Consider the following 16,295-nt stretch of genomic DNA (forward strand, 5'->3'; position numbering starts at 1 on the left):
GCAGGTGGCCGGGCCGCCGCCGCCGCCCCCGACCCCGCGTGGCCCCAGGTACCCGCGCGGGAAGGCCCGGCCTCCCGCCCCCGCGCGCCGCCATGGACGCCGCGCCGGCGCTCCTGAGGGCCCCACCGGCCGAGGTGCTGGACGACGTGCTGCGGGAGCAGTTCGGGCCGTTGCCCCAGTTGGCCGCCGTCTGCCGGCTCAAGCGGCTGCCGTCGGGCGGCTACTCGTCCACGGAGGACCTGCAGTTGGTGCTGGAGCGGCGGCGCGTGGCCAACGCCAAGGAGCGCGAGCGGGTGAGCGCCGGCCCCACGAGGTCCCTGCCCCGGGACCCGGCCGCCTTCCTCCCGGCTCCCCCCAAACCCACCACCCATTTCGGACACCTTCGGGGGCCCGGGGCGCCCACTCCCCGCTCGGGGGCCCGGGGCGACTTCGACCTCCCGAGAGCCGCTCGTGTTCGCCTCCACCCGCGCCGGGATGGCGCCTCACCTGCGACCCACCTGGACCGGTGCAGGAAGCGGGTCTGGGGAAGGCCGAGGGGGCCCCTTACCACTTCAGAAACGTCTCCTCCTGGCAGGCGCTTTGAACCCTCAGAGGCGGCAGTGCGCTTACGTCTCACTACCTCCTGCGCTGGGTGGGTGCTTGGGGTCCCCTTTTCCCAGCGCTCTGCCTCCAAACACAAATAGGGCGAGGCACAGGGAGCCTAATGGAAGTTACTTTTTTCCTTACTTTAAACAAAGAATTTAAACAAAGCCTGGGTGTGCACCCAGACTCCCACTCAACCCCCTGGCGGGGGACAGAAAGTGGATCTTTCCCACTCTGGCGGGTACGCGGTTAATCACCCGCGGGGATGGTCCCTCGGGCGGAGTTGGAGCGCCATCTATTGGTAGCTTTTAGTATTACTAACTAAACTCGGGCCCCAAACTTGTGAGATTCCGTCTCCTTTCCGCCCTTTGCAGTCTTTGGGTTGGGCTGCTGCAGAGGCTACCGAGAGAGGGAAGGGCGAACGCTGGAAGAGGGTGCACGCACATTCCGGCCTGGGACTTGAGGAGGAAGTTCTGCTGGGGACTGTTCCTGCACACTCCTGGGCCCTTTAGAAACGTAGCCCCAGTCAATCAACTCGGAGCTTTGTTTAGGTATGGGTGTGAGGAGAAAGGACCAAGCAGGTGTAGAAGACTTAAGGGAAAGTTGGGAGCTCTTTATGATAACCCTGTGATCTGATGTGTTGATGCGGCTCTCAAACGAGATTCTGATCCCATATTTTGCATTTTAAGTTGGGCTTTCCCCACCAGGAAGGAATTGCTTTCTGCAGAGAATGGCTCCTGGTGTTACCTACTATTTTAAAACTAATGACCTTAGTATTCTTTATAATGATGAAATTAGTACACCTGGAAGACAGAGAAATGACTAAATAGGGAACGGAAACACCCACAATGCAAATATAACTACCATGAACTATCATTCTTGTGTATATCCTCCTAGTCTTTTTTCTACTTATATATGTGCGTATTCATAATCTTACAAAATTGCTATGATTTGGTACATATCTTTGTATTTTTTTCACTTAACGTTATCAAAAGCATTTCCTCACATTCTAAGCAGAGCAGCTTTTGACTGCATAGTCCAACATATAAATGGACTGTTACTTATTCAGTCTCCTAGTGTTGGGCATATATGATTTTTTGCAGCTTTTTACTGGTACATAGATCTATGCCCATGTCTGATCATTGCTTTAGAGCAAGACAGTAGAAGTGGAATTACTGGGATATAAACAGTCTTGTGACTTTTGATACAAGTTGTCCAATTGCTTTCTAGAAAAGTTTATTAATTTTTATCCCCTTTTGCAGGCTATAGGACTGTTCCCTTTTTCCATCCCCAATGCTGGGTATGATAATCAAAACAAAAATGTTGCCAGCTTGGTACATGAAAAATGGTATCTAATTTCTGTTTTAATTTGTAGTTCTTTGATTATTAAAGTTTAATATTTTCATAAGTTTATTGAAACTTATGACCAATAAACTTAATGTATGAAATACATTATGACCAATGAACTTATGAAATACATTCACGGTATTCTGCTGTGAATGGGCTGACTATGTCCTTTGCCCACTTTGATGTGGGGTAGGAGGGAGCTCTCAATATAAGTGAGTGAGTATATTGGCTTCATGGTGTAGTGGGAACCGGTTCTTCGAGGGCCTGTGTCCTCCAGCGGCGGGTTGATCATCAGAATTCTAGGCCTTCAGAGCCAAGGAATTAGACCCTGGAGATGAAGGGAAAAAGGCTCTTCATTCTACTTTTCAAGTCTTGCCAACGTGCAGACTCTCTGGACTCTATATCATCAACTCTGCTGGGAAAGAGGTTGAAGAGTTGCTGGCACAGTACCTGAATAGACGAGTGTTTGTACAGTTTATTCATTATCGTTAGTACAACTTATTGATGACTTTCCGTGTGTCAGGAGGAAGTGTTTGGTGTGTAATTATGTCACTTAATCACCACAAAAAAAGCTACACCACAGCAAGGGGAGTATTTTCCACTTTGCAGGTAAACAGACTAAGGCTTGGCGATATGAAGTATCCTACACAGTTTTGTAAAGCTAAATGTTAGAGTTGGGTTTTAAATCCTGATGTACTGACTCAGAGCTTTTAACCTCTACCCAGCCCGCCTCTACCTTGCAGTGGGGATGCTCTCAGAGGAAGAGAAGGAGGTCTGTGTGGACCTAGACACGCCTCCCAGTCCATCCATCCCTGCTGCCAGGTTCATGCCCCTCCCTCTCCCCTTGCCAGGAAGTGTACTGCCAGTGGAGCGATGGCTCTTCGGCACGTGCCTGCCTAGATTCCCTGCCCAGACAAGAGAGCTGTGGAAACGAGCCCTCACAACTGCCTTCCGTGGTTTGGGGGGATGCCTTACAAGTTAGCTTCCTGTGTGTCACTGTGCCTTTTTGCTTTCCAGATAAAAAATCTCAACCGTGGTTTTGCCAAACTGAAGGCGCTGGTGCCATTTCTTCCCCAAAGCAGGAAGCCTAGCAAAGTTGATATCCTCAAAGGTGCAACTGAATACATACAAGTTCTCAGTGATGTTTTGGAAGGAGCCAAAGACTCTGAGGTAAAGGTTTAAGAAGTTAGAACAACGATAGCCACCGTTTATTGAGCCCTGTCTAGGTGCCAGACAATTGATGTGTCCGTTCTAGTTAGTTTATACAGTCCTTTGACCTATTTGTGATCCTGGTTTTACTGAAGAAGATGCCAAAATGCAGGTAAAGTCCACACAGCTAAGAAATGTCAGAGCTGGTGTCTGAATCTAGGTCTGTGCAAGCTTTGGAGCCAAGTTCCTGACCATCTGTATCCCTACCTCCTGTTGCTGTCCAGGGCATCTAGCTCCAAACTGCTTAGCCTTTACTGGGATTTTGACACCAGGGGCATGAGAGGAGTTTCCTTAAACCCTCTCTGTGGCAGTGCTTTCCTTCAGCAGGACGCACCTTAGGCAGGACACAGAAAGGAAGAGGGATGTCCCTTGGGAGAGGCCCTCCCTGAGGGGCAGCCCTGCCGGAGAGCTCATTGATTTCCTGGTGATGCTGATCTCATGGGGTTTTGTGACCATCCAGTGGGACGACACAAGTGAACCTGCTTTGTAAACTGTGAGGCACCATAATGTCGCCACCGTTATTGGGGCACATAGCTCAGGGGTGTCCATTAGGCAGTGGAAGGTGTGGGCTGGTTTCATGGGCTCATTCTATGGAGAGGCAAATGCAGAAGGCTTGAAAATGGGTTAGTCGTCAGAGGAGGTAAACTATGAAGAGAGAAGAGGCCTTAGAAATGAGCGCTAAAGGAGGAGCCATCAGAGAGGGGCAGGTGGAGAAACAGGATGGGGTCCTACAATCTGGGAGGGGGCATCTTGGGAATCCGAGCATGGGAAGTCGTTTGAGAAGCTGCAGGCGGGGCCAGGAGTGGCTGGAAGTCACCTTGCTGTGCGTTGAGGGTATGTGGTTGGTAAATATCTGAAATCCAAGCAGAGGGAAGTGGCAGACTTCAAGTTCATTCAACTTGGAAGTCTGAGCCTGGAAAGAAGAATCGGAAGGATGGAAGAACAACAGTTGTTAGATCCGTGAAGGTCTTTTCTAATTAGCTATGTGATCCTGTTTAGGGACAAAAGAGGACAGATAGTAGAGAGAAGAGAAACGTATTCGTTCTAGGAACTTAGGGCAGAAATAGCCAAGTGTATAATGGTACTTTTTAGTTTCTTCCTCTTGTTTGCTAGTCCTAATTACGTGACTACTGGGAGGACACGTTTTGCAGTGGTGGGAATGGATTGTCCTACTGGCCAAACTGGATGGCTGGGTTGTGGCATGGTCATAATACCTGGACAGGTGCAGGTGGCCTTAGTTTTTTCTTGCATGTGAATTGTCTAACAGAAGTGCTTTGTTTTGTGCCGCATTCATTATAAAATATAGAATCTGTCCCATGCTATAGTCTTTTTAATGCAGTTGCCAATCACACAACATTTTAAGGTTATAGTAGAACAAAATACAGTCTGTTGAGCAATGATTTTCTTTCCATAATAACTTAAGCATTGCCCTCATTACTTAAATACCATTTCGTACCTTAGAACTTTGAAATATATTGATTTAAATCTTTAAAATCTGTCATACTGTTTGACAACTAAATATGGTTTCTAGAAACAAGACCCAGGTCATCAGAACTGTAGCAACAGTACTTCTGAACCACACATGTCCTTGGCTAGAGAGCTATCGAGAAATATACCACACGCCGGTTGTGCTGTGGGCTTGAAGAATGAGGAGGAAGGGTCCTGGGCAGATGGCGGCAATGGTGAGTCGGCACACACACTTGTCGCCAGGGGGCGATGTCTACAATGGGAGTTATCTCTCCAGCCAGGAGTCTGGAGAAGTGTTTTCTTCTTAGTCATGTTGATGTCCAAAAACTCATCATGCATCCCTTGGGCATGAGGTATTTTCCATGTTAAAACATGATTGAAACAAGATCATTGTGTGAAAGCACCTAAGTGGGGAGGTGAGTTTGCTCGTTTGAAAGGGCTGCTATTATGTTCCCAAGTTAATTGGAGAGCTGCTCAAGGGGAAGGCAACTCCTCCAAAATCACCCAATAGGGACCTAAGCTTACATTTGTACGACCCTAATTAATACATCAAAAGGTTTTCCGGATTCTGACGTCTCCAGAAAAAGAAATAAGTAGCTTGCCCTCCATAAAGCTGCATGGTGATCCCATTGTACACACACGCGCACTCACACACATGTGCACTCACACACGCGCATTTGTTTTTAGGTCGGCCTTGTTGGAAGACAGAGTTTTCTAAGTAATAACAAAGGGGTTTATTGTAACATTATCACTTATTACCTGGCCAAACTAAGGAAGCCATTGCATGGGGCAGCCTGCTTCTCCAAGTCTAGAAAGTGGACGCTTTGCTCTTGCTGTGTCTCAGTGTTACACAAGCAAGACCCCTTGTTCCATCCTCCAACACGATTGCTGCCGAAACAAGAAAGGCTTGCAGGAGTCTGGAACTAAGCAAGTTGCTCAGCGTGGTATAAGGAACAGTGGGGGCCGTGGAGTAACAAATGATGGGGGGTGGTGGGAGGTGGTTTAGAAGAGCAGATGAGTGCAGGCTCTGGAGGCAGAATGCTGACGTTCAAACCCTGGTTTTACCACTTGTTTGCGGTGTGACCTGGAGTGAGCTACTAAAATTTTCCAACCATTGGTTTCCCCATCTGTAGAATGGGAATGATAATTGTACCTACATAAGGTAACTGTGAGGTTCAAATGACATCATGTCAGCAGAGTGTCTAGCACAGTACCTGGCATGTCAGTGTTCACTTGGACTTTATTAAGTCTGCTTGCCACGCCACGAGCAATCAGTATTATTTTTTAACATCTTTATTGGAGTATAATTGCTTTACAATTGTGTGTTAGTTTCTGCTTTATAGCAAAGTGAACCAGCTCTACATATATCCCCATATCTCTTCCCTCTTGTGTCTCCCTCCCTCCCACCCTCCCTAGCCCACCCCTCTAGGTGGTCACAAAGCACCGAGCTGATCTCCCTGTGCTATGCAGCTGCTTCCCACTAGCTATCGGTTTTACGTTTGGTAGTGTATATATGTCCATGCCACTCTTTCGCTTTGTCCCAGCTTACCCTCCCCCCTCCCCATATCCTCAAGTCCATTCTCTAGGAGGTCTGCGTCTTTATTCCCGTCCTGTCCCTAGGTTCTTCATGACCTTTTTTTTTTTTAGACACCATATATATGTGTTAGCACACGGTACTTGTTTTTCTCTTTCCGAAGCAGTCAGTATTGATCGGTGAGCAGTCAACAACGGGCCCCAGGCATTGTCATTCTGTTTGCAACAAGTGGTCTGGGTTTTCTCACTTGGCTCTTACCAGTGCTCCGCTGTGGTTTGAGGTCTTACAGGCTCTCTGCTGACTGGCTGGCCTCGTTTCTGATTTGATTACTGTTTTCTAAGGATCCCACTTGTGCACATGCTCAGTCTAGATTTTCCAGTTCTGGCCACTTGAGATTTAAAACTTCCCTCTCCAGTCAACTCTTAGGATACAGAATTCCTATTCTATTACGTGAGCTGACAGGGAATGACTGAGAACAAAGAGTGAAACTGAAAACGAGAAGAGTGAACTGAACCTTGAACCTGACTGTCTAAGTTAGTAATGGTCATGCTTCCCCAAATGTGGTTTTAGTGCGTTAGATATTAAGGCAAGAATCTTGCTTGCACTTAATCCTCACTGGTCCCTATCAGGTAGGCATCACCATGTCATTCTCACAGTGAGGTGCCTGGCTAGTCCTTCCAGCCAGTCCCCTTGGGCCTGGTACAGAGCAGGCCTGTGCCAGCATCAAGGATGTACAACGGAAGTCCTGCTTTTCCAAGGATAATTGATCATTGAATTTGCCAACTTATGGTAAATTGATTTAAAGTGGGGACTATCATTTTCTAGTAGGAAACAGGAAAGTTCTGGCTGGAAATGTTTTAAAAAGGGAACACAGCACTCAATTTTTAGTCTTTTAGCTAACCACGTCTAAGGTGTTAATTGGAAGGGTGTGCTAATTCTTAGAATGAACAGAGAATCACATAGTTGAGATTTTTTTATGTATGTGTATAACTTCTGTCAAGTGTGACTTCCAAGGCCTGAATGTAAAGAGTGCCAGTTTTTGCAGAAGGATTTTAGGATTTCATCAGTTTTGTCAGGGGTTTCTCATTCTTTGACATTCAGATCATTCATTTAAAAAATTAAAAACATTTATCCTGAAAAAAATCAACTTAAGAAAAGTTGCACGTATAGTACAAAGAACTTTTTCCCTGATCCATTTGAGAGTAATTTGCCAACCTGATGGCCATCGCCCCTAATGACGTCAGCATGCATTTCCTTCAAATGGGAAATGGGGACGTTCACCTGTATGACCCCCAGTGCAGCCACTAAATCAGGAGATTATGTGGCATTACAGTCATGTAATCCTCAGGCCCCATTCAAGTAGCACCAACAGTCTTGAAATGTGCTTTCTAGCAAAAGGACCCAGTTAAGAATCATGCATTGCGTTTAGTTGTCCCTTGCCTTTTGCCTCCTTTTACCTGGAAAAATTCCTTGGTCTTTAGGTAATTTTTATGACCTGGACACATCTGAAGATTACAGGCCAGTTGTTTTGTCTCTTTCCTCCTGATTAGATTCAGATATGCCTCTTTGGCAGCAATATGGAAGTGCTGTGGTTTTCTACTCATTGCACCCTATCAGAGAGGGGCAGATTTTGATTTGTCCCATTACTAAGGACATTCACTTTGATCAGGTGCTTAACGTAGTGACTTCCAGGCCTTTCCACTTTAAAGTTAGCCCTTTTCTTTTGTAATTAATCTGCATTTTGTGCGAAGGTGCTTTGAAATTATCTAGATATCTCATTATTCATCAAACATTCTATTTTTTTTCTTAAAGTGATATCTATTGTTTTATTTTTAAAATATTTATTTATTTATTTGGCCGGGCCTGGTCTTAGTTGCGGCATGGGGGATCTTTGAGTTGCGCCATGTGGGATCTAGTTCCCTGAACAGGGATTGAACCCAGGTCCCCTGCATTGGGAGTGCCGAGTCTTAGCCACTGGACCACCAGGGAAGCCCCATCAAACATTCTATTAAACTTTTTATTTTGCGACAGAGACGTCCCCTATTGCCTTTAACTCAGTTTCCCCCCATGGCTGCATCTTATGTAACTGTAGTACAATATCAAAACCAGAAAGTCGATATTGGTATTATGTGTGTATAGTTCCATGTCATTTTTATTTTATTTTATTTTTTTTGCGGTACGCGGGCCTCTCACTGTTGTGGCCTCTCCCGTTGCGGAGCACAGGCTCTGGACGCGGCAGGCTCAGCGGCCATGGCTCACGGGCCCAGCCGCTCCGCAGCATGTAGGATCTTCCCGGACCGGGGCACGAACCCGCGTCCCCCGTATCGGCAGGCGGACTCTCAACCACTGCGCCACCAGGGAAGCCCTCCATGTCATTTTATCGCATGTGTAGTTTTGTGGAACCATCACCATAAAACTGTCCCACATGCTACCCTTTATAGTCACACCCACCCACTGCCCCTACTCCTCCACTCTCCCTAACCCCTGCAACCACTAATCTGGTCTCCATCTCTCTAATTTATCGTTTTGAGAATTTTGTATAAGTGGAAACATACAGTGCATAACCTTTAGAGACTGGCCTTTTTAAACTCATTTTTCACAATGTGCTTTAAATCATCCAAGTTATTGTATCAGTAGTCTGTTCTGCCTTTTTATTGGTGAGTATTACTTCATGGGATGGATGTGCCACAGTTTAATTATTATTGTAGAACATTTTGGTTGTTTCTATATTCAGTTTTTAATACTATAGACACGTGGTTTTCCATTCAGTGGATTATTACATCATCATATAATATCATGACTTATTTTGTTACTCAAACTGTCCTCATTGTGGCCAGTGACAGCCCTTGTAAGTGGGCTGCCTTTCCGCTTGAATGTCACCATCATTCTTTGATCACTTCCTTTCTGGCAGAAGATGGTCCAAGCTTGAGCATCTTGTACTTTTCCAGCCTTGGAATCACTTTCCTCAAGGACATCCAGTGGGTAACTCACCTCCCATCTCCATACCATCTCCTCCCTGCATGGCTGTTCTCCTTGCCCCTCTTGGGCTTTAGTACCTGTAGTTGGTTTGTTAGAGCTGCCGTAACAAAGTACACAGACTGAGTGGCTTAAACAGCAGGAATTTATTTCTCACAGTTCTGGAGGCTGGAAGTCTAACATCAAGGTGTTGGCAAGTTTGGTTTCTTCTGAGGCCTCTCTCCTTGGCTTGCAGATGGCCTTTCCTGGGTGTGTGCTTGCCCTGGTGTCTCTCCTCTATGTGTCCAAATTTCCTCCTCTTATAAGGACACCAGTCAGATTGGATTAGGGCCCACCCTAATGGCCTCATTTTAACTTAATCACCTCTTTAAGGGTCCTAACTCCAAATACAGTCACAGGTACTGGGGGTTAGGACTTCCATTGTATTTTGGGGACCACAGTTCAGCCCATAACAACACCCATGACAGGCTGCCCCTCCATGATAACCCTCTCTAGGATGGATCAAGATAAAGGGGCCAAGGAAACAAAGCTCAGACTGGTCTCTATTTGCCAAACAATCGTCATAAGGGGTCATTCCCATTTATTTGAAGGGCAACTACATAGGGTTTCAGGGTCTGCCCAGATACCCTAACTGGAGACCTGGGGACAGCCGATGTGGCTCATTGGACTGAAATGCTCATATACAGAGGGGCTCAGGATTTGGGAGGCAGGTCCCCTCCAGCTTCAGTTTGCAGGAATGGCACCCTTCTTCCTGCTCTTGGAGAGGGTCTCTGAGGAGTGGAATCTGGTGCTGGTAGAGATGGGCATTTGGAGGGACTTGGGGGTGTGGTCAGAAAAGGCTGTGTAATATCAACAACATTCCTGAGAGGCAAAATCCCCAGTGAAGCACATAAGAATCTGCTGATGGCAGGATGGGAGATGAACTGCTCGGGCCAGAGCGGGTTCACTTGGGGACCGAATCAGCAAATAAGTGTGTGCGTGGATGGAGAGGACGTGGGCCAGCCATGCATCTGGCCTCGGTAGGGATAGGGATTAATGTCAAGGTCCAGGGAGGCTTGTTTAAAATTGGACTTTCAAGGTGTAGGATTTTGTTCTTTGGGGATTAGACATTACTGGGTGGCAGGATGTTCACTAACCCACCATTGTTTATTCCTTCTATTTGTCACCCGTGGCTATGGCTTGGGCATTTCACATCATGCAAGGCTCTGAACTTTGCTTAGAGTTGCCTGTCCTCCTGTAGAGACTGTGTGCCTGGACACAGACCACCCTCAGTGTTGAAGTGAGATGCCAGTTGTGCTGGGGCCAGAGAAGCTCTGGAGAGCGTTATGTGCATGAACGTAAGTGCCTATTACGGGACCTGGATGTGCCGCCATTATACACTTCTAAATTTTGGCCTGTCATAGGAGCGTTCCTTGGAAAGAGTTTCTGAGAGAAGGAAGCCTGGTGGGTGGTAGATTTCCTCGACCCCTCCTTTACAGGCTGTGGTCACCTGTGTGTGAAATTAACCACTGGGGACATTTCTTCTAATAGCAATTTAAGCTCTGAAATGAGATGGTCTGGCTAGTTGGGATGAATTTATTAGCATCCTGACAAAGCCCTGAAACACCTATGTTCTGTCTTCCATCTCACGTTTCCTCCAGGTAGCGGTTATGTGTGATAGCAAAAATTCCACCATAGTAGAGCGTGTGTGTGTGTGTGTGTGTGTGTGTGTGTGTGTGTGTGTGTGGCGGGACAGGGGGTAGGTCTAGGCTTATCCTTGGGAATCACTTTTATCTGCCCCAGTATTTACTTGTGGCCTAGTGGGCATATTCTGATGAGTTTAGCCAGCAGAGTGTTTTAAAAAATTGAACTTCCCTTTTGATGGGGTAGGTGCTCTTTGGTTTGTCAGTCCCCACCCCCTCTTGCTGCATCTCCAGTGTAGGCATTTAATTTTGCCGTGCTGGACCAAGGGCACTGGGCGCAGAGGAAAGGCTGCACGAGTGGTTGCATTTGGCTCTGGGACGTTATTGTTTTCTAAACTTCGGGGGTTTAGGGGTCGGTGCTCTGATGATATGAATGCTGGTCATTCTGTCTGGAACTTTGGGAAGGTGAGACGTGGTGCATGCAGGACAGGATCCATCTAACTTTGGAGTAATGCCACCTCTGGTGGAGTGTTCCCCAGGCTACAGCTACTTAGGAAGGGATCCAACCAGCACCCAAGGAAGACCCTTAAGGCCCAATCTGGTCAAGTAAGAAGAAAAGGTTACAGGGAAGACAAATCCTTATTTCTTTGTGAAAATAAGAGAGGGAGATTTCTTTTGTCATAACTCAGATTTTTCTACGGGGACAAAAGATTGAGTCAGTCATGGAAGTGGGTTTTGCCTGTGCGTGTGCATGTGACTGTGTGTGTGGCGTGAAGCTTGGTGTGCTTGAGAAGATCTCTATGTGGTGTGCGCCCCTGGGTCTGTCAGTGAGCTGAGAATCATTTGAGAAAGCCATTTGTCTGACACATAATGGGTCTGGTGATTAAATAAACTGAAGTTAGTTCTCATCTATTCTTGTGGACTTTTGGAGGGATTATTTATATGAGTTTTGTGAAAGATTCATCTCATTGGTCCCACATGAACAAGGAAGAGAATGGCAAGAATTGGATGGAAGGATCTCTCAAAGACCCTTCTCTGAGAGGGTCCTTAGAGGCAGGACTTCTCTGATGTGCTGTGGGACCTCCCTGGAGACAGACAGCTCCTTTGGGTCAGCAGAAAACCACCAAATGCTCGGACCACATAAACCCGCCCCTGAGGGAGGTCAGTGTATCCTCCCACCTGCCACCTTCTCCCCTGTTCTAATTCCGGGGCTATCCAGAGCAGATCAGGGATAAAATGTACGCCAAAGACACAGTATTAAAGGTAGATCTTTTAGTGGGAGCATAAAGGGATTAGAAATACGACTCAATTATTTTTCAGAACTCTTCCGGTCCTCTTTGGATCGCTCTCTTCCTTTTTGGAAGGTTTTTCCCTCCAGGAGTCGTCCTTCCAGTACCTCTGGTGTAGAAGACAGGCCTGGGACACCTGCCTCATTGGGGTTGCTCTGAGGTGAGAGGCACCGAGGGGCAGAGTCCCCCTGCATCATGCTATTTGGGCCAGGTCCCCAGGAGAGGAGACAGACCACATGGGACTTTGTGGCCAAAGCCCTGCTCAGAATGAGCTTCATTTGCTGTAAGATCATCTGTATGGCTTTCCCTCCAGACAGGAGGCAGTGAGGCTGCGGCCACAAGGCTGGATTCTGATCTCTGGGTCCTGGCTGGACTTTCACACACTGAAGCAGTATTAACAACGAGAGCACAGTTTAGATGGGAAGAAATGCCACTTTACTTGCTACACTGTTCTCCACTTGTTCTTGAGAACCCCTTATGACGCAGATGGTGGGAGAACTCTTTATCTTGCCCCGTTAAGGCCTGTCTTCTTTGAGTAAAGCCGAGTCAGTTCAGCGTTCAGAATATTCCGTGTGGCGGCTCCTTTGCCTCCTAAGTGATCTCCCTCCTCCCTCTGCCCCTCCTCTGGTACCGTGAGGAGTGTGTACACTCCAGAGGCTGTGGTGGGAGCCTCGCGTGTTGCCCCACCTCTGGCCCAGCTAGGTCTCTGGCCCCTTATCTTAGGTGTGGTTGAGCTGACATCCACTGTGGGTGTCCATGGCCCCCCTGTGGCTTCTCTTGTCTAAGCCACGCCATTCAGAACCCAGGCCTCTTCTCGTATCCCCAGCCTTCCCGCCCCAGATGGGCTGTACGGCTGCCCTCAGGCCCATGTTCCTAAAGATGTCCCTCAGCCAGTGCTCACCAGCTCCTCTGAGAGACTATATCCTGAGAAGTGGGTACTGATCCTTGCTTTCCTCAGATTCTACTTTGCCTTTCTTGGGTTCTGTTACCTTTGGAACTCTCCCCTGTCCCCTGGTCAAGGCCGGGATGGCACAGTACAGGACCCTTCCCAGGGGTCAGGCAGCTTCTACACACTGGTCCATCCTCCCTGAGGAACCACCTCCCGCTGTTTCAATCTCATCTCCTCCTCGGTTGTGGTAGGCTTTCCGCTGTCATATCTTGCCTCCTCCCTGCTCATGTGAGCACCCCATGAGCAGCCATCTGAGCTCTGCCCACCAGAGCTCTCCCTTTCAACAAAGTTGGCCTCTTTCAAATGAGAGTCTTGTTTTTCAGACTGTTGTTAAGCTTGGAAATGAACTCTGAGGACTTCTGGTCGGTATCTATCCATCCCTTCCCGCCCCGTCACTCCACCCCCCAGCCTTGACTCAGTGGGTGGAGGGAAGGGTACACTGGATAGTATGTCAGATTATCCAGCTACACAACCAACAGCAGGAGTTACACCCACCTTACTAAAGTTGCTGAACTGCAGGCTGGGTGTCTATTCCTCAGACGCCCTTCTTCTTGGACCTTCAACTCCTTGACTTAGATGAGGCCAACATTTTTAAGTGAACTGTGAGAATAAGACAACATCAATAAACTTCAAGTTTTTGTATTCCGATACTTAAATACTACAATCCTGGAATTTCCCAGCTAACTTAAAAAAAAAAAAGAAACTAAGACAACAATCTGTAATACACTGGACTGTAGGCTGATAAGATGAAATTATCCTTTAACCTTCTAGGTAAACACAGCAATACATGAATTGTCTTCTAGGTTTAGAACATTCTGGTTGTGTAAAAAGTTTAAAAAATTTAAAATAAAACTTCTAAAGCTAAATTTGAACTCAAAAAAAGGAAATTTGATGACATGTATTGTGGAAAGACTTGTTCAAGATCAGAAAAAATAGATATTGATACTTACTTTGTGCCAGGCACTATTCCTGGCAGTTTACACGTAATAACCTATTTAATTTTCATAACTGTCCTGTGATGTACTAACAGTTATGCCCATTTTACATGTCAGGAAACTAAGGAATGAAGTTAAGTAACTGGCCCGACATCCAGCGCGTGGACGAAGGGTTGGGCCTGGGAGATGTGGGGAAATAGTGTTAAACCTTTTAATGGTCTTTCGTTCTAACAGAGCTACCCTTGAAATGCAAATGAGTGGACTAGGCAGTAAATAAATGTTTTTTAATGCTAAATTAAAGCATTTGCTTGCAGTATTTCATATTAATATACATCCGGGTTTCCATTTCTGAAGTGCCTGACCATGATTTGAGTGACTTTATTTTTTTAGCTTATGGATTTAAGTTGAGATTTCAGAAAATTGAGAAGCCCAGGGTGATCTTACCATCTTAAAAAAGCCACAGATGGAAATCTACTACTATGCTGGCAAAATTTTTTCCTACAACTGAATTAAGAAATTATCATAAGGTGTATAACGTTGTATGTTGTTTTCTTATTCTATCATTGGCATGGTTGGAGGTTATTATATCGTTTTTATAACAAGTTTTAATGGTTCATTAAATGGGACAATTTTCTAATTGTTGGACATTTGTTTTCAGTTTTTTGTTCTCAACCTGATGTGTTTAGCTCTTTTTTGTATTTCATTTTGTTTTTAGGATAGATTCCCAGAAGTAGAACTGAGTCACAGGTAGGTACAATCTGTGACTTGGTGCCAATTTTTTTTTTTACATAAATTTATTTACTTATTTATTTATTTTTGGCTGCACTGGGTCTTCGTTGCTGTGCGCAGGCTTTCTCTAGTTGCAGCGAGCAGGGGCTACTCTTCGTTGCGGTGCACAGGATTCTCATCGCGGTGGCTTCTCTTGTTGCGGAACATAGGCTGTAGGCGTGCGGTCTTCAGTAGTTGTGGCTCACAGGCTCTAGAGCGCAGCCTCAGTAGTTGTGGCACGTGGGCTCAGTAGCTGTGGCTTGCGGGCTCTAGAGCACAGGCTCAGTAGTTTTGGCGCACAGGCTTAGTTGCTCCACAGCATGTGGGATCTTCCCGAACCAAGTCTCGAACCCGTTGTCCCCTGCGTTGGCAGGTGGATTCTTAATCACTGCGCCACCAGGGAAGTCCCACTTGGTGCCAGTTTATAATACTACCAGCTGTGTAAGAGTGCCAAGCCCTTCATATCCTTGCCAACGATGAGATCTATTAAAATGATAGAATTGTAATGGGCAAAAAATGGTATCTTTAAATTTAAACATCTTTGATTACTAACTAAGTTTTTGTTTGTTTTTAAACTGTCTGTTAGCCATTTACAATGGGCTCTCTTCTGTTTCAGGTTCCCTCAAGTATGAAAAGTGAAAAGGCTGGCCCAGGGCTATCTTCTACAGACAAATAAATGCAGTCTTGAAAGTTTTAGAGTCTCTTTAAAAAAAAAAATTGTCATAATTCAAAGTTTAACAATTACCCTTTAAATGGCCTTGCCTGTCACAAATTTACTTGACTCTACTCTCTCAATTTCATGCACCCAGCTAGGACCATATGGCACCTTCGTGCAAGCTCAAGCAGCTTGAACACAGACAGTCATGGTCATAATGACTGCTCACAAAGACCTAGCACTTAATAAATGGGCCTCTTCTCCATACTTTACATATGTTAATTTGTTCTCATAACAGTCCTGCAAGATAGGCACAACGATCCTTGCTTTACAGATGGAGAAACTGAGGCATAGAAAGTGTGTAGTACACTTAGGCTGCCATAACCTAGACCACAGACTTGGTGGCTTAACAGAAACTTCTCACAGTTCTGGAAGCTGGGAAGTCCAAGATCAAGGTCTGAAGGGTTTAGTTTGCTTTTCCTGGCTTGCCGACAGCTGCCTTCTCTCTGTGTCCTCACATGGTGGAGAGAGGGAGCAAACTCTGGTCTCTCTTCCTCTTCTTATAAGAACACCAATCCTATTGGATTAAGGCCCCACCCTTATGACTTCGTTTAACCTTAATGACCTCCTAAAAGCCCTATTGTTGAATACAGTCACAGTGAGGGCTTCAGTGCATGAATTTTGGGGGAACACAGTTCAGTCCATAGCATTCCACCCCTTACTCCCCAAGTTCGTGCCCTTATCACATGCAAAATACATTCATTCCATTCAAACAGCCCCAAAAGTCTTACCTCATTCCAGCATCAACTCTAAAGTCCAAAGGCTCATCTAAATATCATCTAAATCACTTTTGGGTAATACTCGAGGTATGATTCATCCTGAGGCAAGATTCCTCTCCAGCTGTGAACCTGTGAAACCAGACAAGTTATGTGCTTCCAAACTATAGTGGTGAACAGGCACAG

At 46.3% G+C, this 16,295-nt stretch overlaps 1 protein-coding gene across 4 annotated transcripts; it reads left to right on the forward strand.

Moving 5' to 3' along the window:
- On the forward strand, positions 1 to 15,372 carry FIGLA (folliculogenesis specific bHLH transcription factor). 4 transcript variants are annotated; one of them, XM_024756424.1, is made up of 5 exons: positions 1 to 293; positions 2,947 to 3,099; positions 4,670 to 4,820; positions 14,626 to 14,657; positions 15,295 to 15,372. In XM_024756424.1, the coding sequence occupies exons 1-4, from the start codon at positions 93 to 95 to the stop codon at positions 14,628 to 14,630; spliced, it is 510 nt and encodes a 169-aa protein (XP_024612192.1). In that variant the 5' UTR covers positions 1 to 92; the 3' UTR covers positions 14,631 to 14,657; positions 15,295 to 15,372. The 4 variants fall into 4 exon arrangements, with proteins under 4 accessions (XP_024612192.1, XP_024612190.1, XP_024612189.1 ...); XM_024756422.1 differs by lacking the exon at positions 14,626 to 14,657 and having other exon boundaries at positions 15,295 to 15,371; XM_024756421.1 differs by lacking the exon at positions 15,295 to 15,372 and having other exon boundaries at positions 4,670 to 4,898; positions 14,631 to 14,644.
- Positions 15,373 to 16,295: the final 923 nt, after the last annotated feature.

This window comes from Neophocaena asiaeorientalis, unplaced genomic scaffold, assembly GCF_003031525.2.
Source record: "Neophocaena asiaeorientalis asiaeorientalis breed wild unplaced genomic scaffold, Neophocaena_asiaeorientalis_V1.1 scaffold303, whole genome shotgun sequence".
Taxonomy (NCBI): Eukaryota; Metazoa; Chordata; class Mammalia; order Artiodactyla; family Phocoenidae; genus Neophocaena; species Neophocaena asiaeorientalis.